Genomic DNA, 23,483 nt, shown 5'->3' with positions numbered 1-23,483 from the left:
AGATAGATAGATAGATAGATAGATAGATAGATAGATAGATAGATAGACAGATTTTACATGTCTGTATAATTCAGGTGAACGGATGGATAGAGAAAGGTCATTTGTCACCCATACAGTTAAAACCCCTTCATCTTTGCAAGACCAGTGTTATGCTTGTGTGTGAGTAACTCATTTTATTGTTTTATTCTTTTGTTCTCTAGCTGTTAAATGAAGAAGTGCTAAGTCATAGCAGCCTGCTGGAGACCATTGAAGTCAAGCGGGCAGGCATGACAGAGCATTATGTCACCCAGTTAGAACTGCAGGATCTGCAGGAGCGACACCAAGCCATCAAAGAGAGGGCCAAGGTATGGCTAGCCAGGATCCTGTGGACTCACCCAGGTGGGAGAGTGGAGAACTGGGACCAATCACTCAAACACTGAACGATTTTCAAGCCTGACAAACCTGTGAAATCAGTATGAAGCAAGCTAAATGAATTTTAGTATTTTAAAATATCACTAGCAAAATTAAACAAGACTTCAAATATTGTTAGTACCTCAAAGTTAAAGTGGCAAAATAATTATCAACAAAAATTCAACTATAAATGTTACTTTTTCACAAAAACTTTAGAGCACTTTGCATTGAAAACTCGGTGTGATGTCTGGCTGTAGGGGTTTTATAAGGCAGAAAGCAATCACCTGGTAGCATTTACCGTTCGTCGCCTGGGCTTCCCAAGAAAATAACAGCACCTTTCAGGAGGACTTTCTACTTCCCTGACAAAGTCCGGTAAAATAAACCTGCCAACTCCAAATTCTCACCTAAGACACAATGTGCACCCTTCAGGTTCCGCTGCTAACCATGCCTTTCATCTTACTTATTTTATGTGGATGAGCGCTCTATCTGCATGTACGCCTGCACCAGAACAGGGTATTGGATCACATTAGAGCTGGTTGTGAGCCACTGTGTGGTTGCTGGGAATCGAACTCAGGACCTCCGGAAGAGTAGGAAGTGCTCTTTGCCACTGAGCTATCTCTCCAGCCCTAACCATAGTGAATTTTTAAGAAAAATTAGGTTACTTCATTTTTGGTATGTCCATCTAACACTTCATTAAAAACTGGCAGGTCAGGTAGTTAATTCAAAACGATCTTTGAGATCTTTCCAGACAAATATTTGTTTGTCTATTTTGTTAGTTTTTTTCTTTAGAGAGAGAAATATGGTTCCTTTCTTTTTCTTGTTCATTTTATTAGTTCTTTGAGAATTTCACATCATATGTTTTGAACATAGTTACCCCAATCCACCCTTCTCACTCTAGGCCACATTTGTGTCCTCTTTGTACAAAAAACAAAACAACAACAACAACAAAAAAACTTAGTTTCTTTTTTTAAAAAAAAATTATTTATGTTCTAATGATTTAATTATTATGCTTTTCTAAAGTTTCAGACATGTAGCCAACAAGATGTTTCAGCAAGCAAAGGCATTGCTATTGCTTGTCATTGAGCCTGACAACCTGAGTTTGATCCAGACCACTATGTTGGAAGGAGAACTGACTCAAAAAAGTTGCTCTCCAACTTCCACAGCCATTCAGTGGCATGTGTACACACACACACACACAGAGGCACACACACACACACATACAGGAACATAAAAGAAAATTTAACTCCAAAAGTGAATTCTGCATTCAGTGATATGTTTCTGTATCATTTTAAATTCTGATTACAGGAAGTGGTAACAAAATTAGAAAAGCTGGTTCGCCTTCACCAAGAGTACCAAAGAGACCTAAAGGCATTTGAAAATTGGCTGGGGCAGGAACAAGAGAAACTTGACCGGTGCGCAGCTCTTGAGGGTGGCTCGCACACCCACGAGACAGCGTTGCGAGACCTTCAGGTAATTCTATCAGAAATCAAAGGGTTCTTTTCTATGAAGAAGAAGTGAGCGTGACCTCCTACAGAGAGCTGATAGACACTCAGGTAAGGTAAGGCTTGATCCGGAACATTCACATTCCCTTCACTTGTTAGGCAATTTAAACCAACAGAACCTGCTCTTGGTCTCATTCAGCTACCAGGGTGGCTCCTCACGGGAGCAGCTACTGATCTGGTACATAGCGCTGACTGCCACACCTGCCTGCTGCTCTCCAAAGGCCAGTTTCAGATGTAGGCTAAAAGGGCAGAAGCCAACGAAGTGTGCCAGGGACAATGACGGCGTGATCGCGGCCACCTGGCTTCAATCAAAACCTCTTGCACTCCTGAGGGTGTGGGGCTTGGCTCCAAATTCTAAAAGAAGAAGCCAGAGTATCTAGGAGAAGTGTAGATGCTCTGGGCAGTGGGCTATCGTACAGCATCGGATAGAGCGAGCACGATGCTCATAGTCCATGTCCTTATTCATCTACCCAGTTAGCGACTCAGCACCTAAGGCAGAGCCGATACTTTACAAGCAAAGATGGTGTGGACATTAACTTCAGCTGTTAAGAAATTTACAGGTTAGTGAGGAAAACGAAACCCATGGGTAGATTATTGTAAACAGTGAGGTCGGGACAGTTATAGACTAACGCAAGGGATCTTAAGGCAGCATCGATCCCTTAGTCATTCATGCCCACAGTGTTAGACAGGGATCTGGGAAGTCTCCAGGAAAAGGCACACAGCAATGACTTGTGAACGGCTGATAAGACCACCTGTGTCCCGCTAGGGGGTGTCCTAGAATGTCTTAACATATTGTTGACCCCAAATAGAATTGGTTTAAGGCTCTCGTCCCTACAGCTAGGATGAGGCAGGAGGAGCAAATCGTGGCTATTCCTGGTCTGCGTAGCTCCTGACCTTCTGCTCTACTGCATGTACAGATAGAGTTTCAAGAAGTGTTGTAATAACGACAGCTGAACAGGTTGGGATTAGGAATCTCAGACTCTAATTCTACATGGGACCTGCTGCTGGGTGACTTCAGACACTAAAGACTTTCTCTTAACCAGTTTTCCCACACAGTTGCGGTACTGGAAGAGAAGAAACTCTGTCTTACTTAAATATCTGACCTAGTCACAGGATAAATAAATACTAGAGGTTACACAAGTTAACATTTCACTATCTCGAGAATCTCCTCTGTCCTGCTTGATAGTAAGGTTCTGATCTCTGAGACTGTACAGCTTGACTGTTACTCTGTGTGTACACACGTGTACACACACACCTTATCATTGTTTAAGACAGAGTTTTGGTGTGCAGCCCAGTCTAGCCTTGAACTCAGAATATTCCTACCACAGTCTCTGGAATACAGGGACTACAGGCAGGCTTCCCAACACCCAATACCTGTTACCATTTCCTTGAGAGCAGTTGACTATTTCTTTAAAGCTCTCTTCCCAGTGCTCCCCGACACCCTCAAAAGCAAACGCTGAGCTCTTTAAACTGCCTCATAGGAGCTGAGCCAGCAAGTTCCTGCCTCAATGTTTCTCTTGTTTTGGTCAGAAGAGTGTATCTCAGTTCAGTCAGACTAGTGCAGATCAAGCCTACCTCCAGGCCCTGGCCACCCGTGCGTTTCTTCTGCATTGTCGGATTTGAGTCTCCACAAATGCTGAAGAGAAAGGAGGCTGGACACCGCAGGAATTAGCATGGAAGCACAGTAACTCCCGCTATGCCACAGGGCTCCTCTAGGATTCCTCTGTCCTCCCAGCATGCCCAGCGGTGTGTGGAATCTGCTACTAGTCAACATCAGATGCCAGACAGCCGCTCTGATGCCACGCAGTTACTGTGTGATTCGATAAAAAGGGAGAAAACCAGGAACACTGATCAATTCATAAAGCAAATAAGTACTAGAAGTTATTATATAAACCAGACACGTCACAGTTTTATACCCCCTAGGGACCAATCGGGTTATATAAACTGAGGGCCTAATTTGAGTCATGGAACATATATCCACACTTAAATATCAAATGATGCTTTCTCTGTGGCGTTAATACTTGATATATTGGGAAAGGTGACAGTTTATTTGGTAGAGTGATGGTTTATATAATAGATAAAACTATTTCTATACAACATGGGAGAGGAGATAAATTAAGAGGACTGGGCTGGAGAGATGGCCCAGTGGTTAAGGGCACCAACTGCTCTTCGAGAGGACCCCCAGTCAATTCCCAGCCCCCACAAGGCAGCTACCAACTGTCTGTGTTCCACTTTCAGGGGATCTGACACTCTTACACAAGCATGCATATGGACAAAACACCAATGTACATAAACTGAAAATAAATAAATATATATTTATAAAAATATATTTATATATATGAAAATAGGCCAGGCATGGTGGTACAAACCTTTAATCACAGCACAGCTGAAAAAAAAAAAAATTTCAGAAACTTAAGTGGGGAATTGTTCTTTGAATTGGGAGATTTTCAGGATCTCTCTCCATACTTGGGAAGGCAATGTTCAGTGTTATGTATGCATGTTTTTAACAGGGCAAAATAGAATGACATTTGTCTAGTGTGAACTGTAGTCTGGCCCAGCTGGTTTAACTGAGACGCGCTGACTGGTGTGACACATGAGGGAGACAAGACCACCATTCCCTTCTTCCCACAGGAGCTTCAAGTGCGCTGTGCTGAGGGTCAGGCCCTGCTGAACTCGGTACTTCACACCAGGGAGGACGTGATCCCATCAGGCCTCCCCCAGGTGGAAGACAGGGTGCTGGAGTCTCTTCGTCAGGACTGGCAGGTTTACCAGCACAGACTGGCTGAGACCCGGACGCAGTTCAACAGCACCGTGAGCAAACTGAGGCTGATGGAGCAGAAGTTCCAGCAGGTGGATGAATGGCTCAAAAGAATGGAGGAGAAAATAAGTTTCAGGAGCGAACGCCAGAGCAGCAGGTCCACCAAGGAGTCTCAGTTGCTTCAGATGAAGGTGCAACTCTGGGGAATCCCCGAGCCTTGTCAAAGCAAGTTGCCTTGCCTAGCTCTTAGTTCGTTTCATGAAAAAATGTAGGAGCTGTCTGGCTCAAGTGGATGTCTTCTGAGTTCTCATATGCTAATCTAGAGCATTTAATGTAAATGAAATGGTTCTCTATTTTGGCAACAGTGACTTCTCAGGTTCGTCTTGAACCCATATGGTTTCCTGCTGGTCCAAGGAGATGGCTCCCCAGGTGACCTTGTTGTGCATCCCTGGGGCCTCAGTCTGGTCCCCAGCCTACGCTGGAAGGGCAGAACCACCTTATGGGTTTCTTCTGACATTCACACATGTGCCAGCACACACACATTATTGATCTGTTTTAAAAATATTTACTTCTTATTTCTGCTGCTGAACTTTTATAAAAATATGTAAATGACAATCTTTTACAATTGTGGTGTGATATGAAAGGGTCCTAACATAGACTCTTAAATCAGAACCAGTTTTATTCTAATTTTTAGTTCCTTGCACATCCAAAATTATGCATAGTCCTTGGCAACTAGTTTATTCATTTCAGCATTTTAAAATTGATTAGACTGCATGGAAAGCTGTGAGATAATTTTTCAAAGGCATTTGAACCAAAGTATAAAATACAGAGAAAAGTGCCCAGAATCAGAACTATGCAAATGCTATCACATTGTCGGAACAGAACTTTTCACAAAGACTATATTTGATACACTTTCAAAATTGCATCTCCAGATAAATGTATTTGCAAACACAGGCAGAAATCATGTTCTCTTCAGAAGTGTTTGCCTTATTTAAGACTGTCCAGGATTCAGCTTGTTTTTCTCTGGTTCTTACCCCCTTTCAGAAGTGGCACGAAGACCTGTCGGCACACAGAGACGAGGTTGAGGAGGTGGGAACTAGGGCCCAGGAGATCCTGGAAGAGAGCCGTGTGAGCAGCAGGATGGGCTGCCAGGCCACCCAGCTGACCGCCCAGTACCAGGCCCTGCTGCTCCAAGTGCTGGTGAGGCACCGCGCTGCTGCACCGTTAACAAGGACAGCTGGCATCAGGAGCCCACGTGGTCCTTCCAGCCTCCGCTGGAGATGCCAGTGGTCCACGCCTGGACCCAGGGCTTTCGCCCGTGCTTCAATCTTCTCTTTGCTTTCACAGGAGCAAATAAACTTCTTAGAAGAGGAAATACAGTGTCTGGAGGAGACAGAGTCATCCCTCAGTTCCTATTCGGACTGGTATGGCTCCACTCAGAAAAATTTCAAGAATGTGGCTACCAAAATCGATAAAGTCGATGAAGCAATGATGGGGGAAAAGTTGAAGACATTGGAGGTAGGCATGCATCCTTCCAGCTCATCTCCTGCCCTCTCCCTTTCCCTTGCTTCTCTCATGGCCCTGCCCTGCTAACTAGCCCCGCTCCCGTGGAGACCCAGAAGCATGTGTGTTCTTTGCCGGCTGCAAATGATTGACGACCTTTGGCTGATTCCACTCATGAGCTATGTCTCATCGTCTGACATGGCCAGTGCAGCTGCCCTCCAGGTCTTAATTACACCGAGCCTGGCAGTTAGGCCTTAATGCTGATCTTAAGTTCACATCCCTGTGCCTTAACAGATCTGTAAGCAAAACCTTTGGGGTGTTTGCTGTGGAGAAAAGACACAAAGGGTTCCTTTTGGAAGGGATGTATTGATCAGCACTTAAATCCTCTGTTGAACTGAAGGAGGGAGCTTCAGATCAGACCAACCTGGAAATAAACTTCAAAAACTTCACAAGGAAGGACAGGGTGCCCCCAGACCGAACCGGAAAACGTTTCTGTACAGAGAACAGCTCTGCTCTGTATTTGCTTAACACTTGCTCTCTGTGCTGGCTGGTCATATGTCAACTTGACACAAGCTGGAGTGATCTGAGTGGAGAGACCCTCCTTGGAGAAAACCTTGCCATAAGATCAGGGTGTAGGCAGGCCTAGAAGGCATTTGATTACTTAGTGATTTACAGGGGAGAGCCCAGTGCATTGTGGGTGGTGCCATTCCTGGGCAGGCGGTGTTGAGTTCTATAAGAAAGCAGGCTGAGCATCAGTTGCTGCCATCCTGGTTCCTCCCCTCATGGCTTTCAGTGAGGAACTGGTGTACCAAACTGTGAGTGAAATAAATCCTTTCCACCTCAAATTACTTTTGGTCATGGGGTTTCATCACAGCAATAGTTATCCTCTTTCTTTCTTAGGTTTTACTAAAAGACATGGAGAAGGGCCACAGTTTGCTGAAATCAGCTCGAGAGAAAGGGGAGAGGGCTGTGAAGTTCCTAGAGGAGAGGGAGGCCGAGGCCCTAAGGAAGGAGATCCAAGGCCACATGGAGCAGCTGAAGGGCTTGACCGGCACCGTCAGGAGAGAGCACGTGAGCCTGGAGAAGGGCCTTCACTTAGCCAAAGAGTTCTCAGACAAATGCAAAGCACTGACCCGATGGATGGCAGAATACCAGGAAATCCTGCATGCGCCTGAAGAACCCAAAATGGAACTGTATGAGAAGAAAGCACAGCTCTCCAAATACAAGGTAGAGCCTTGCTCCCCACTGACACACACACGTGGAAGTCAGGCAGGGTCTGAAGGAGAGAGACATTACTCCTAACATGCTGAGGCATACCCCTCTGTATCATCTCTGGGGCTGATGTGGGCAGCAATATTGGGCTAAATATACCGCTTTGACATTATTTTTACTATTAGGGACTAATATTCAAAAGTTGATATAATCGATCACGGGACACCCTTATGGTGCAAATCTATGGACCTTCTCAAGAATGTTGAACTCCCAACCTGAGTGCCTCATGTGGCTGAAGACAGCTATAGATGGGCCCCACAGCAAAATCATAAGCTTAAAAATATTATGAGGCATTTTGCAAGGTTTTCTTCTTCCTGTAACTAGACTACATGATTCTCAAATGTGACCTTTGTCATTTACAACATGTCTATTCCATCTAGCCATTTCTGTTGGTTTGTTTGTTGGTTGGTTGGTTGGTTGGTTGGTTGGTTGGTTTCCGAGTCCTAGAATCCAACTTACAGCTAATTGAAAATGAGACAGTACAATTTAAAGACAATAAGTTCTAATTGAGCAATTATAGGTTAAGAGCATGGAATTTAGTTCCTGAAAAAACACTAACACATTCTAGAGATATAGAAGAGACACAGAAATTAGAGAAAATTATATATTTATATACTTTACCTGTTCGAACTTTCAAAATAATCACCAAAGCTGGCTTACACTTATGTGATGTATTGTCATAAATGGCATACACATTTCTGCCCACCTGGAAAATCTGGCATAGTTACTAAAATAGACATACACACACACACACACACACACACACACACACATGTATGTAATTCATGGCCCAGTACCTTGACAGAGTCATAGGCCATCTGGGTCTGAAGTGTCCCAGAAGGTTTAGCAATGGTCTTTAAGAAGGACGGTGTGCCAGGTCACTCCAGACCACTTCTGAGAAAGCTTGTGGTCCTCCTAGCTACTATGCTGTGCCAGGCTGGCTGCTTGTCTATGCACTCACAACGATTTCCCTCCTCACCTTCCCCCTTCACATCCAGGGCGGTTAAGTGTGTTTCAGCCTGTCTCAGCAAGTATGGTGCTATATCTTTTCTACCTTATGCCCCGTCTAACTCGAGCTGCAGCGGGCTCTGTGACCTCTGAACCGAGAGACACTCCTTCGCTCCGCTTGTTGTTCCCATTTGTCTCTGCTGAACGTAACCGCGTAGGAGGCAGGAATAGGAGTGGTGTTCGATTTAGCTAATTGAAAATTTTTTCTCTATTTTCTTCTCTGCTACGAGAGGCCATTCCATGTACTTCTTTCCTCTGTATAGTAATATATATATATATGTGTATATACATATATGATAAAATAAAATAGCACTAGCTATGGTAAAGCGTCTCTTTCCTCTCTTTCATGGTTGGTACGTACTGAGTCAATAACCATTTGCCATGCCCAGCACAGGCACCTGTGTGCTTTCTCCTCATTCACCTGGATGATGTGTTGTTTCCCCCTTTTTGTCTCTGTGATTCAAGTCACTACAACAAATGGTGCTGTCCCAGGAGCTGTCTGTGAACTCGGTGCGAGAGAAAGGCGAGGCTCTTCTGGAACTGGTACAGGATCAGACATTAAAGGACAAGATACAGACACTTGAGACTGACTTCCAGGAACTCTGCAGCCTAGGAAAGGTGAGGAGAGCCGCACGTGAGCGCTGACTCCCCAGAACTGAGCCTGCCCCTTCGTCTGCGCTGTAGACTTGAGGTCTACCATGGGTCAGGGGCACATTGAGTAGCATGATGCCTGATTTTTTGTTCAGTCCCAGTGATTTTTGTTTAATTAATTTTCTATTAAATGCTGTGGACGGAGCCATGGTTTTGAATGTGTTAACCATGCACTTTTCCCCTGAACTGCAGCCCAGCAGTAGTTTTCTGATACAAGTCACTCTGCCTAGCTTAGGAGCTGCCGTGGCTATTTTCACGTATACTGCAATTTTGAATAGGTTTGGGGCTCAAAAGTCAGCTCTGACACATCCCTGTTTTGGCAGGAACGTGTCTTCAGTCTGGAAGCCAAAGTCAGAGACCACGAAGACTACAACACTGAACTCCAAGAGGTAGAAAAGTGGTTGCTGCAGATGTCTGGCCGGCTGGTGGCCCCCGACCTTTTGGAGACAAGCAGCCTGGAGACCATCACCCAGCAGCTTGCCCATCACAAGGTACAGCTAATCTCACTACAGGGCGGCTTTGACTCCCCCGACGGTGTGCATGTATGTGCATGTATGTGCATGTATGCATATTTGTACTTGTAGGCACACACGTGTGTGTGTGTGTGTGTGTGTGTGTGTGTGTGTGTGTGTGTGTGTTCAAGTACAGCTCTGAATTAAGACTGCTTCAAGAACCTGGTGTGAGCCTCAAGTACAGCTGACAATTGAGAGCTCTCTTAGTTAGGGTTTCTATTGCTACGAAGAGACACCATGATCCCGCAACTCTTTTAAAGGAAAACACTTCATTGGAAATGGCTTTCAGTTTCAGAGGTTTAGTCCACAATTGTCCTGGGGGGAATCATGGCAGCGTGCACGCAGATGTGGTGCTGGAAAAGGAGCTGAGAGTTCTACATCTTCATCCACAGGCAGCAGAATGACAGTGAGACACACTGGCCAAGCTTGAACATATAAGACCTCAGAGCCCGCCCTCACAGTGACACACTTCATCCAAGGCCACACCTCCTCCCTATGGCCCAAGCATTCACACACAATACTTTATAGAGGCCATTCCTATTCAAACCACTACAAGAGCCATTGAATTTGATACTTGGGAGAATAAGGAATATTCTAATCTCAGCACTCAGCTTCTGAACACATTGTGGCATTCTGTTGAGTTCAAAGCTCTCTGCCTCAGAATTTAGTCTTCATGGATCATTAGCAAAGGAAGAGATGGCTTAGGCTTTAGAAACACAAGGATTCAGCCTGCATCGTAGGCCAGCCACACCCCTGGGTAGCAGGGGCCTGAGCCTCTCTGGCACAGTTTGTCCTACTCTCATATCACCTCATAGCTGTGCTGGAAATTACAGGGAGTGTGGTTTTGAGAACTACAAAGATCAACCCTGAGAACAGACCTTCTCATCTGTATAGGTCTGCGTTCTTAGTAAGTGCATGTACTGGTGACAGGTGGCATGTGGACCGTTTTATGGAATGACTCCAATGGCCATGATCTTAGTGAGAAATAGTTTATCAGTCGTCTGATTGATACCTTGGGGTGTGCCATGAAAGCCATAATCAGCTTTGTCAGAGGAGAATTTTCACCTCACAAACAGGAATAGAAACTACTCACCTTTAACCAGACTCCCTGAACGTACCCTGTCTCTTCTGATTCTGGAAGCTAAGTGGGCTCAAATGTGCTCAGCACATGGATAGGAGCTGAGTGACTATTGTGTTGATATGTTTCTGTTAGTCTCCAAAAATGTACTGTCCTATTTCATATCCTATTGCTCTGATGAACACCATGACCAAAAGCAACTTGGGGAGGAAAAGATTTATATCCCTTTACAGCTTACAACCCATTATGTAGGGTGGGAGTCAGGACAGGAGTTTGATGCGGGAACAGAAGCAGAGACCATGGAGGGGTGCTGCATTACCAGCTCACTCTCTATGGCTTGCTCAGCTGCTTTCTTACACAACTGAAGACCACTTGCCCAAGGGTGGCCCCACCCACAGTGTACCGAGCCCTCGCACATCAATCATTAACTGAGAAAATGCTTTACAACCTGCCCAGAGACCAATGTCTAGAGCCATTTTCTCAGTTGGTGTTCCTTCTTCTTAGGTGACCCTAGCTTGCATCATGTTGACAAAACACTAAAATCAGCCAGTACATACATACACTAACCCAATCCATTGCTGTAGTAATCTCAGAATGTGGCCTCTCCCTCCCCCTCCTGCTTCATCCCCATCCCCCAACAGGATATGCTATTTCTCTTTCAAGCTGAAGACAAAAGTGATTTCCAGTTGGGTTTAATGTCCTCCTACCCAACCCTACTAGATGAAAGAACTCAGCAATGCTGAGCTCCCACCCATGATTCCTTTATGTAGAGATGTGTCTCCCCAGACACCCTTCTGTTGGAATGTGTCACCTGTCATTAGCATTGTGTGGCCTGTAGTACTGAAAAACTCTTTTAAACAGTTTGTTACACAATAAAATTAGTGTTGATGCTTAATGAAGAGGTTGTTTCAAGCTGAGAGTGGAATCCCAGGAGCTCTCTGTGTTCTTCATTTTTGTTTCAGGCAATGATGGAGGAAATAGCAGGTTTTGAAGACCGCCTGGACAACCTTAAAACCAAGGGCGACACTTTGATTGGCCAGTGCCCGGACCACCTACAAGCGAAGCAGAAGCAGAGCGTGCAAGCCCACCTACAAGGCACGAAGGACAGTTACTCAGCGCTCTGCAGCACGGCCCAGAGGGTGAGTGCACCAGCGGCTTCCGGGCCATGACGGCTGAGGAGGAAGGCTAGCGTCTCATAAATACAACAGATGCCTAAATCACTAAAATAGCTGCAGTGGTTTTTTTCAGACAGAAAGTAAGAAGACAGAATTCACAGCTTTTCTGTGAGCACAAAACAAACATACCAGGCATCTGCTCCATATGAGGAAGCTTAGAAATCCAGACATCTAGCTCCATCCAACTCTTCTAACAAAGAACTTATTAAGAAAATATATTGGGCTCCAAGTGTCGTACTTGGTAGAGTGCCTGTGTAACGTGTACAAAGCCCCAGGACTGATTCTCAGCACGGATAAGCCAAGAGGATGAGTATGGAGTCCACATGGTCTGAAGGTCAGAGAGTCATTCACACTATGCTGGACTTTGAGTTCCAGGTTAGCCCAGGTGACATGACTGTCTGTTTCAAAACACAAAGCAAACCGAAAGTTTCGAAGTTGATTACTAAATCAGGCATGATGGCTCAGGCCTATAGTCTATACTTGCAAGGCATGGGCAGGATGGTTGCCTTGAGTTCAGAGCTGCAAAGGGAGCCTGTCCAGATGGGCTTAATGTCCCCTCATGCTATCTCAAAGCAGAAAAGAAGGGGAGGGGAGTTATGTTGACAGTTTTTTTTTTTTTATTTATAGACCATCAAGACTCCCCTATAGCTTGCCACTTATTCTGTAGCAGTAAAATACATGTATTTTAAGTCTTCTCATCATTACTTTTTTTTTTTTTTAACACTGTGAAGGCTGTTTTTTAATCTAACTCAATATTTTTGGGCATTTTTATAAAATTTAAAAAGTGGATTAATTCCATGTCAGTTTTGAATTATACTTTAATGGGTGAATTTCCACATAAACTACATTCTTGATGTCATAGAAATAAATAAGAATTGCTACTTTAATAAAAACTAGTGTTGTAAGTAAGTTGATTTCTATTTGTAGGGCTTTGTTTTTGCTTGTTTCATGGGGGGGGTGCGGTTTTTGTTCTGATTGGTTATTGTTTGAGACAGGATCTTGCTGTGTAATGCTGACTGTCATAGAAATTACTATGGAGACCAGGCTAGCCTCCAACTCACAGAGCTCCTCCTGCTTCTGCTTCCAGAATGCTGGAGTTAGAAGGGTGAGCCACCATGCCTGGTTGTTGTAGAATCTTTAATGTCCGATGTTTCTGCCCGTTTTTAAAGGATTCCACTGTGTTCTCATTATTAGGCTAGCCAAGAGGAACTGTTGAGATACCCTGGAAAGAAGAGAGTGATCGGAGAGAAAAAAAACATAAATTGCAGATGATAGTTGATTCCTTACACTTGAAAATTTCACTTTTTGAAATGAGGATTATTTACTTTGTTACATTGTACAGCATTGAGGTCATTTTATAGACCAAGATAGCCAAATTGGTCAAATGGTTGAAAATGAATTAATTGAATGGTCATATAAGAAAAATAAATTAGTCCCAATTATGGTTCTTCTTAAACTCGTTTAGATGTATTTATTTCACATGAATGAGTGTTGTGCACGAATGTTTGTCTTAGTTAGAGTTTCCATTGCTGTGAAGAGACACCATGTTTAGAAACGAGTTAGGGCTGGCTTACATTTTCAGAGGTGTAGTCCATTATCATCATGGCGGAAAGCAGGACAGTGCGCCGGCAGACATGGTGCTGGAGGAGCCGAGAGACTGGATGTAATCCACTCTAGGCAGAGTTTGAGCACAGGAGACCTCAAAGCCCACCCGTACAGTGACACACCCACTCCAACAAGGCCTAACAGTACCACACCCCATGGGCCAAGCATTCACACACATGAGTCTATGGGGTCAAACCTATTCAAACCACCACACTTATGTGTTGTGCCAGGTTTGTGCACGATTCCCTCAGAGAAGAGGCTGTCAGTCCCCTGGGACTGGCATTACAGATGGCTGTGGGCAGCTGCATGGTCCTGGAGACCAAATCTGGGGCCTCCGCAAGAGCAAATGTCTCAAAAACAGAGACACCTCTCCAGTTCCTGCACTGCAGTTCTTGAATATAGCTTCCAAGGTGGAATGCATGTCTCAGACTCCTCCACTTCTCCATATACCAGTTCTTTCTAGAAAAGCGTCAGAATTAGAGAAGCTTGGTTGTCTTTTAAAGATGATAATTCCTTTGTTTTGTTTTGTTTTGTTTTTAGCTCCTAGTTTAAACAAAAACTCCGATATTTATAATACAGAGGAAGAGCTTCTGGAACCTCTGGCTTATGTTCTTGAGAATTGATTTCAGTGACTTCATGGACTGTGACACATTTTGCCCTTCATATGAATACGGGGCCTGCTATATATAACATGGCTGTATGTGCAGATATGGAAGAATTATAACATGGGCTGTGGCCATGTTGGAACATGTGTAGTCACGTTAGATATGCGCACGATGCCATGGAGCCCTGGGGATTTAGGTGGACTGGCTCGACACGCTGCTGTTACGTTTGTAGAGTTAACTCCTACACCTCGACCCTGTTCTGTCTCAGGTATACCGAAGTTTGGAGTATGAACTTCAGAAGCACGTCAGCAGGCAAGACACCCTGCAGCAGTGCCAGGCCTGGATTGCTGCCGTCCAGCCAGACCTGAAGCCCAGCCCACAGCCACCTCTCAGCAGGGCGGAAGCCGTTAAGCAGGTAATGGCATCCAAGAGTGTCTTATTTGTATGAGTCACTTACTCATTCATTCAAAACTGTGCTGGCTTCTGGGAATAGCAAAGTGTAAATGAGGTCTGATCTTGGCAATAGTCTGTTCTAACCACAGAGCTGGAGAGCTCTGTGGACCAAAGATCAACTCTAAAAGCTTATCAGTGGCTGTCTTATTGGCGCCATCACTGAGTTTCTACAAGCTTGTAGGGACAGCTGTGACCCATCATGCAGAGGAGTTGGTTTTGATGACATCATGGATACTTCAGAATGCAGGCGTTCAATCCCTTGTTGGAAATGGTGTGTGTGATATTCACAACAAACCTCCCTGTGTCTACCCAGGTTCTCCACACCCTCTACAGATTATTTTGAATACTTAATGAAAAATACTCCTGCAAAAGTAGCTGCTATATGAAATTGTTTTAGGCAACTGTGATGAGGAAATAAGTCTGTACATATTAATGATAGACACAGTTTTGGTTTTCTTCAGTGCTTTCAGTAGGTACGGAATCTCTGGCTGGAGGGCCAGAACTTCTGACCTATGCTGAAATCCAAATGTCATGTCACATAGGACTGTGAGTTGTAAACAGAAAAGCAATACTGACATCCCCCACTGTGGCTTTTCTTCTACAAATGAGGTGCTTAAGATGAGATTGCTGAGTGGATGAGGAAGGGAATGTTCATTGTTGTCTCATGAAAGGAACCTATTGCATAGCAATATGGTATCTGTAGGTTTATAATCATGCTTCAGAAAGTTTATCAGGATATAAAGAAATATTTTTAAAACTTTGTGCTTAGCAGGTTAATGTGCGGTGAGAATCTTGTGGGAAAATATTATAGACGAATTTATTTGAATGTTATTTACTTGAATTTACACTGAATCTTATTACTGCCAGATGAACTAATGATATCAAGGAAAAATTGCAATTTTCTTACGACAGAGATCATTATAACACCTTTGTTCATTTAATCCTCACAGGAAACATGCTCATTTACTCCATTTTCAGTATGTACTGGCTTAAGTGATTTGCATTATTTAAGTCATAAAAAATTCACATTAGCACATACATTATACTTTGGAAAGCACTTTATCAGAAAAAAAAAAAGCTTTTTTTTTTAAGCCAAGAGAAAAGAATTAAAGGCTACTTAGATTCTGACCTTTCATTTTTACAATTTGCACTGTGTATTAAATTGTATGAAACAGTGAGTTTCCCTGTGGCATTCTCACACATCTTCTGACCATGCCTATTCTGCCCTCTCTTACCCCTCCCTGCCTCCATCCATGTCCCTGAGAGCCCCATTTACTCCCAAGTCCTTTCATTCATTCTCTAAAGTCCACATATGAGAAAAACTGTGATGCTTGCCCCCTGTAGCCTGACTTCTTTTTAACACCGTGATCTGCAGTTCTATCCTTCTGGCTTGTGGCAAAACATCAGTCTCCATCGCGTCTTTGACCACATTTTCTGGCCTCTATGAGCTTCCTCAAGTCACCCCTTTTCCGTGGGAGCATTTATTAACTATTGTATGCTCCTTAAAACATTCCAAAGCAAAACTTAATCTCTCTCCTTTGTTGCCCCCCAAAAGGAAGGGGTGCTAAACTGTTGTAGGTGACTATTAATATTTACTATTGATACATCTTCTGGTAAAGCTGCTGTTAATCCTAAACAGCTGTATAACCAAATCACCACACAGACACTGGGATTTATTTAATTAACCTAGAACACAATGCTGGGCAATAGTTGCTCCATCCTAAACCTCCAAGTCCTCATAGTTTCCTAACTTTTAGATTTCCCACATTATACTTGCTTTTAGTGATATATTACGTCCAGTCCATCTTTCCACATTGTTCCAAGACCTCTGCTCCTGCCTCTGTTCTCCCAGCCTCTCCTCTGCCCCTCTTCCCTCCTCCTCTGCCGCCTACCTCCCAATTCTCTGGCTCCTCCCTCTCTTTCTGCTTCCTTTCTATTGCTCAACATTGTGGCTAGTTGCTTTATTTTGGCATGTTTACACAAAGTTGACACAGGTGATGCTTAGAATAAGTATCACAGTGCAGTGTCCAGATTGAAACCAGAGAGTAGGGGAGAGAAATCAACATTTGAATGAACAAGGGTAAGATGTGTACATTCCAAAAGAACATTATACCAACACTAAACAGTTTTTTCACAATGGCCAGAACAGGGCAGGATTCACTACACCAACCGGGACAAGTCACTGACCTTGCTCAAGTTCCTGAGTGTGTAGTTCCGAGCCCCACTCCCCCACACCCCTTACAACCCCACACATGCCTGCCTCCTACTTGAAAGTAGTCACAGAAGGGAGTTAGAGCTGTGGGCCATCTGGATCTGGAACACTAACGGTGAAGGAATTTCAAATTTTCTTTCTTTGTTTTGTTCCAACTAGTTAATGTTTTCCTTGGTAGATCTGTCTTCATGCCAGACTATACAGGGCCCTCACAGTTGACTAGTACAGATGTATGGCCAGAGCACCCCACTATTGAGAACTCCACATGAGGCAGATTCAAAGTCAAGCTTTGACCAGCATCTGCACTATGGCCCCAAGTTTTACTTCAACTCTCCAGTATCTCTCTTGTAGCAAGCACAAGAGGTACCAGGAATACTCCAGGAGACCACAATAAACTAATGCAATGCTTTGATTCTGTTCAGAATCACATGTTTTTATAAGGCATAGGAAACTGGGCATTGGAATAGGATGGGGGAAATGTGAAAAAGTATGTCAGATTTCCCTTTGAAGAATTTTAGCAGTAAACATTTAAAACTCTATCAGTTAGAATTAAGGTAACTTTATCAGTCACAAAATAAATCATTAATTTTTAAATTACATGTATTTTTTATTTGTTTGTTTGTTTTTCTGTTTATTTGTTTGTTATTTATGTATGCTTGATTTTCAAGACAGGGTTTCTCTGTATAGCCTTGGCTGTCCTGGACTAGCTTTGTAGACCAGGCTGCCCTCAAACTCACAGAGATCCACCTGCCTCTGCCTCCCTGAATCCTGGGATTACAGGAGTTCGCCACCATGCCCACCCATATTTTTTTCTTTTTAAATTTAATTAATTTGGGTTTTTCAATACAGGGTTTCTCTGTGTAGCCTTAGCTATCCTGGAAGTTGCTCTGTAGATGAGGCTAGCCTTGAACTCACAGATATCCACCTGCTTCTGTCTCCTAAGTGCTGGGATTAAAACTCAATTCTTGATAGCTTATTCTCTTGCAATTTTGAAAAATTCATCTCTTTGTGCCAGATGAACTCCCCTGGGTCATGGGACATGAAATAGTGCTTTTAAACTGCTTACTGGTTAGTAAGAAAAACTGGAAGTGAAACAATTAGCCACTTTGCATGTTGAATGCCCAAGCCACTAATTCCCAGTTGCTGGGAAATAGATCTGCATTTATTATATCCACATGAGAAGCTGACCAGTCCTCAGTGTTCCGTATTGCTGTATGTGTCCCCTGAAGACTGTTCATTCCATGTTAAGACCAAGGCCTGGTCATGTTCTTTCAATACTATTCTGTCATCTTTTAGAATAAATTCCACATTTTATGCCACAGCCCAGGATAAGCTGCTATCATAATTTGTTTTACCAGGCGATATTTGAAGTAGCAAGGAGTTCACTTCTTAAAATTTGATGAGACTGGAGCAGTGGTCTGGATTGGGGGACATCGTATTATGCTCTCCTCTCTAGTCATTTAGTGGTGCTTATGCACATTGGTAAGTTGCCACAGTTAACAGCATTGGGATGCTGTTGATTCGGAGTAGATACAGTCCAAGGATGCTACTGGGCATCCCTTAGTATACAGGACAGTCCTACCCTCAAACAGATGTTTTTCTCAGCTGTCAGTGGTTCTGAGATGGGAGACTGTTGAGTAGAGGCAGAAACGGAACAGTGGGATGTTTGGCTTATTTTATTTAACATGGTAGTTTCCAATTCCATATACTTTCCCTCACAGAACATGCTTTCATTTTCCCTTAGAGCAAAATAAAACTCCAGTGTGGGCACATACCACATTTTAGACTCTGAGCTCTCTCGAGCCATTCCCTGTCTTCCAGCTCTTCATTATAGAGGTGATTAATCTCCTCTGAGAGCCTCCGTGACTGTCTGCTCCCTTGACCTCTGCTCTGCTCTGGCATTTGCACCCACTGTCCTTCTTAGATTGTCCTTATCCCATTTGACGGCTCACTTCCTGAATACGTTTAGAGCTAACCGTCCAAGCCATCTTGGCACATGCTGCTTTGGAGTAGCAGAACATCCTCCGTGCAGTTAAGCAGAAGAGAACCACCTTTCCTTCTGCACACGGTGCTTAGCACAAGTACGCCACACGTCCACCTGCTGACACATTGCCTTGTCTGACCTTAGAGGAGTGCCAAGAGAGCCAAAGTTGTGTTGCACAGACCACTTTATACCCATTAACTGAAGGGTATACTCAATGCTAAACATATGTAAAGAGACCACACTTTGGTGTTTCTATGAAGAAAGAAAAAGAAAGTCTACTTGCATAAATCCCTCTTGGGATTTTATAAAGGGAAGAGGGGTGATGAGCTTTTTGCAGAGAAAGGAACCCCAGCTTCCCACCTCACTCTGACTGTGGTCTTGTCTCCACCCTGTGCCCAAGCATGCACATAAGCAGAGTATGCTGTGATCTCTTTTCCTGAAATAAACAGGAAATTATGCCACAGCCCAGGATAAGCTGCTATCATAATTTGTTTTACCAGGCAATATTTGAAGTAGCAAGGAGTTCACTTCTTAAAATTTGATGAGACTGGAGCAGTGGTCTGGATTGGGGGACATCGTATTATGCTCCCCTCCCCAGTCATTTAGTGGAAATCTGGAAGGACTGGAGACAAACCTGGGGTTTCCCCCTTCCCAGACCACGCAGACAGCTTTAATTATAACATGAAGCAGACGGTGGACAAACGGATCCGCCAGTGTGTTTGGAGTTCTCCCCCATGAGTCACAAATATATTTCAGGACAGTGGTGAAAACACTGGCATAACAAGATGATTTCTGAAATATCAATAAAATGCTACCAACCACATAGCTGAACACTCCTACTTCACTCTGACAAGTTGCTTTTTTTTTTCTAGGTCAAACATTTCAGAGCTTTGCAAGAGCAAGCAAGGACTTACTTGGATCTCCTTTGTTCCATGTGTGATTTGTCAAACTCCTCAGTGAAAAATACAGCAAAAGACATTCAGCAAACAGAGCAGCTGGTAAAAAAGAAAAAAATATTCATGATTATAGCAAATTGTCTGTTTTGTTTGTCTTGTTATGTTCTCTTCTTCAGAGGTTATAAAGTTTAAAAAATATTTCTTGGGATATTCTTGCTATAATCCTTTCAGATCCATAATAATGACTCAACCTGTGAATTTTAGCCATTACAGGAAGTAGATCTGAGCGTGGCAGAGTCACCGCTGAACTGTTTAGTTTATTCAGTCACTGCTGCTTGCACCTTCGTCAGCGTTAACTACCGTCTCTCAGTGTTTTCCAATCCCCTTGTACTGTTTTTGTTATTGTTGGCCTCTGCTCCTTTCCCTTAACTAATCCTCAGTCTAAAGAGCCCCTTACCCTAGCTCCGTATACCAGGCCTGCCAGTGGGCTAGTGCCAAAATCCTTGCAAAAAGTGATCTTTAATAGTTGTATCTTTACTAGTTCTTTAACAGTTGTAAGGAAGTGAATTATACACTTCCAAAAGCTTGAGAAGCAGATCTAAAGACACTAATAGGGCAGTGTCTGGCAGCACGGTGAATCTGAGATCTGGCCACCAGGGTGGGCAAGGTTGAAGCAGGAGGATTGTCAGAACTTCCAGGTCACCCTGGCTGTGTAAGTCCCTGTTTAAAAAAAAAAAAAATCCAAAAACAAATAAAAAACAAACATACAAAAAAATAATGACATTAAACACTCAGGGTTTTATAAGATGAAAAAAACAAATGTATAAGGGATGTAAGCCTTTCTTAATTACTCACACCCCAATTTCCAGTCAGATAGATGCATCCTTCTGCTCAGCCTGAAGGGAAAAGCTCTTGGGGCAGCCTTTGATTTCATACTTTGCTAAAATTTCTTAGATCTTCGCAGCACTGATTAAAATCACATGGGAGAACACTTAAGATATTTTAATTCTTTAGAAACTCTTAAGGCTAAAAGAAATCTGTTTTTTGTTTGCTTATTGTTTGTTTTTTTAATGCTAATAAAGAAGTGCTTCTCAGATCTAACTGAGTGTGAGCACAGTGTCAGGCTCTGCTCACGGGCCCACTGACAAGCCACAGATTTACTGAACAGAGAGATGAGGCCATGGAAAACTGCTAACATTTAACTGTGTCTTCTCCAGATTGAGCAAAGACTGGTCCAAGCACAGAACCTAACTCAGGGCTGGGAAGAGATCAAGCACCTGAAAACCGAGCTCTGGATTTACCTGCAGGATGCTGACCAACAGCTGCAGAACATGAAGAGGAGGCCCTCAGAGCTGGAGCTCAGTATTGCTCAGAGCATGGCCTCCCAAGTAAAGGTGGGAACTGACGCCTCCGCGGGGGGTGGGGGGGGGGACACCAAGACAGAGCAAGAGACACAGTGTCCTCAGTGCATTCACTTGTGTGTGCCCAGCTGTCTGTGTGTCCTTAGACCCTGCACAGCTGCTTACAGAATGAGAGAGTATGGGCCACAGGTAAGCACAGGCTGAGCGAGTGATGCATACTTGTAGTCCTCTGTATTTGGAGGCTAGGGAGGGAAAATGGCTTGATCCCAGGAGGTCAAGCCTAGCTCAAGCAATGCAGGAAAGACCCTGTGTCAGTTGGTAAATCAATAATATTTTGTGTATATTCTCAGAGTTCCGCATAGCCATTTTCACATGAAACATTCACTGTTTGCAAGCAAGACAGATGACCATTTCCCCCAGAACCAGGGAACTGGTGTTTAAAACACATAGGACCTTATTGTTCAGATTTGTATTGCTGTATAGCTGCAGCTATAGTAAGTAATGCCAGCCAGTTTGTTAAATGCATCCTTAATGTGCAATTAATTTAAATAAAGCAGAAATATGGTTTACAATCTACATGTGTATAACTGAGAATTATTATAAGCATATAATCTTGAGGGTCATATCTTAAACAAGCTTTAAGACTGTTTTCTTTGATAATGAGTTATTTATATTTTCTACTGGAATATTATTTATAACTATAGGATAAAAAAGAATAGAGGGAATTAAATTTATATTTTTTCCATAAGAGCAAAAACTTTTTATTTTTTTATTTAAAAGTTTTTTTTCATACAATTTTGAGAGGACTAAGATCTCACTTGAAGGAAACCTACTTCTGTATTTTGTTTGTGCTTCTCAAAATAACACAAACCAAGAAAATATCAAAGTCACTGTGCTTCTTCTATAGTTGAGAATTCAGGTTCAGAAGAAAGAATGGTGGTTTTAAATTTTTCAAATTTTTTATTACCTATATTTAAAGGTATTATATCTGTGTTTCAGCCTGTTCCTTCAGGAGGGCTTATAGCTTATTTCCTGTTTTGCATTGTTATCTTCAGGATTTCATTAAGCAGCTGCAGGGCAAAGAGGCCTCTGTGAGCACCATCGTGGAAAAGGTGAACACGTTAACAAAGAACCAGGAGTCTCCTGAGCACAAGGAACTCGGCCACCTGAAGGAGCAGTGGCAGGATCTGTGCCTCCAGTCTGACCAGCTTTGCGCACAGAGAGAGCAGGACGTGCAGAGAACCAGCAGCTACCACAGCCACGTGAACGTTGTCGAAGGCTTCCTTGAAAAATTTACGACAGAATGGGATAACCTGGCCAGGTAGCAGAAGTCCCCCAGCGGTTCACCGTGATGCTCAGGCAGAGGTTGACCTCAGGCAGAGGTCACTATCGCTGTCCAGTAGACTGGAAGGCTTCCAGCTTAACTTTACACAAGCAAAAGAGACGTGTCACTGTGTGTTCTCCGACACTATTGTGGTTTCCCCTTGTCTAACAGCCAATCACTGGGTGCCATCCGGGACTCTGTGAAGTGGAGCCACCTTGTTCTAAAGGTGTCTCTGCAAGTCTGCGAAGTAGTATGTGTTACATACTTTAGTCAAGTTTGGTCACTGTTTAAGATACTTCTCGTCCCTGTTGCTCTGACCAAGTATTGCTTAGGCTCAGAGTCTGAGGGGATGCAGTCCATCGTAGAGGGAAGGATGTGGTGATGGTTTCTCCACAGTGGCAGGGGTGTGCATCTGGCCTGTCACATCTCGGAACAGGAAGCAGAGCACAGATGCGAAGCAAGCTGAGCTATTGAACCTCAAGGCCACTCTGGTGACCTGCTTCCTCTAGCAAAGCCCACTCCTTAAAGGCTCTACAAGTCTCCAAACATCGCCACCAGCCGGCCGCTGCGTACAAACACATGAGCCTATAAGGGAACATTTCAGTTTCAGACCACAATAGCCACATTGTAGGAAATCATTTTGAGATTCAGTTAAACTATGCCCTTTGAGATGTTTGCTCCTTGAATCCTTGTAGCTTTCACTTTTTGAAAGATAAGTACCTTTCTTCCACACACACACTAGTATATTATATGCTTTTGAACACTACAATTATTTTAAAATGAGCTTTCTACATAACCTATTAGGTTTTTGCAAACAAACAGCCAAAATTATTCTAGAACTAGATAAATGATGGTTATGTTTTACTGTTTGTTTATTTTCCCGTACTATTTTCTTAATTTTTACTCTTTCTTAATGTTCAGCATTTTACTGAGTTTAATTTAAAATAAATGCTGTCAATATGAGCTATCAATACCTCTCCATGTATCTCATTTACAGTGATCCTATAGGTACCTTAAACCTAATTTATCCAAGACCAAACTCAACCATAAGCCAACAAGCCTGATTTCCTATACTTCAGAACTGATCACCTATAAATTCAAGACAGACTATAATATCCAGCTTTTTCATCTAGGCCTTGTAACAACAACAAAAAATTGTGATGATTTAAATCACACATTTATTTTTAAATTTTC

General features: G+C 43.2%; 1 protein-coding gene across 8 annotated transcripts in view; it reads left to right on the top strand.

Annotated features, from left to right (window-relative positions):
* Positions 1-23,483, top strand: part of Syne1 (spectrin repeat containing nuclear envelope protein 1) — a 461,163-nt gene that overhangs the window by 245,404 nt on the left and 192,276 nt on the right. For all 8 annotated transcript variants that reach the window (XM_055615901.1, XM_055615897.1, XM_055615895.1 and 5 more), the window contains 13 exons: positions 201-344; positions 1,696-1,860; positions 4,524-4,841; positions 5,695-5,850; positions 5,998-6,168; positions 7,054-7,380; positions 8,899-9,051; positions 9,408-9,575; positions 11,637-11,813; positions 14,328-14,474; positions 19,581-19,706; positions 20,822-20,998; positions 22,021-22,286. In XM_055615901.1, the coding sequence (XP_055471876.1) occupies positions 201-344; positions 1,696-1,860; positions 4,524-4,841; positions 5,695-5,850; positions 5,998-6,168; positions 7,054-7,380; positions 8,899-9,051; positions 9,408-9,575; positions 11,637-11,813; positions 14,328-14,474; positions 19,581-19,706; positions 20,822-20,998; positions 22,021-22,286 (2,495 nt within the window). The remainder of the gene's footprint in view (positions 1-200; positions 345-1,695; positions 1,861-4,523; positions 4,842-5,694; positions 5,851-5,997; positions 6,169-7,053; positions 7,381-8,898; positions 9,052-9,407; positions 9,576-11,636; positions 11,814-14,327; positions 14,475-19,580; positions 19,707-20,821; positions 20,999-22,020; positions 22,287-23,483) is intronic.

Source organism: Psammomys obesus, unplaced genomic scaffold, assembly GCF_907164565.1.
Source record: "Psammomys obesus unplaced genomic scaffold, mPsaObe1.curated_primary_1811, whole genome shotgun sequence".
NCBI lineage: Eukaryota > Metazoa > Chordata > Mammalia > Rodentia > Muridae > Psammomys > Psammomys obesus.
This window is presented reverse-complemented; position numbering and strand designations above follow the sequence as displayed.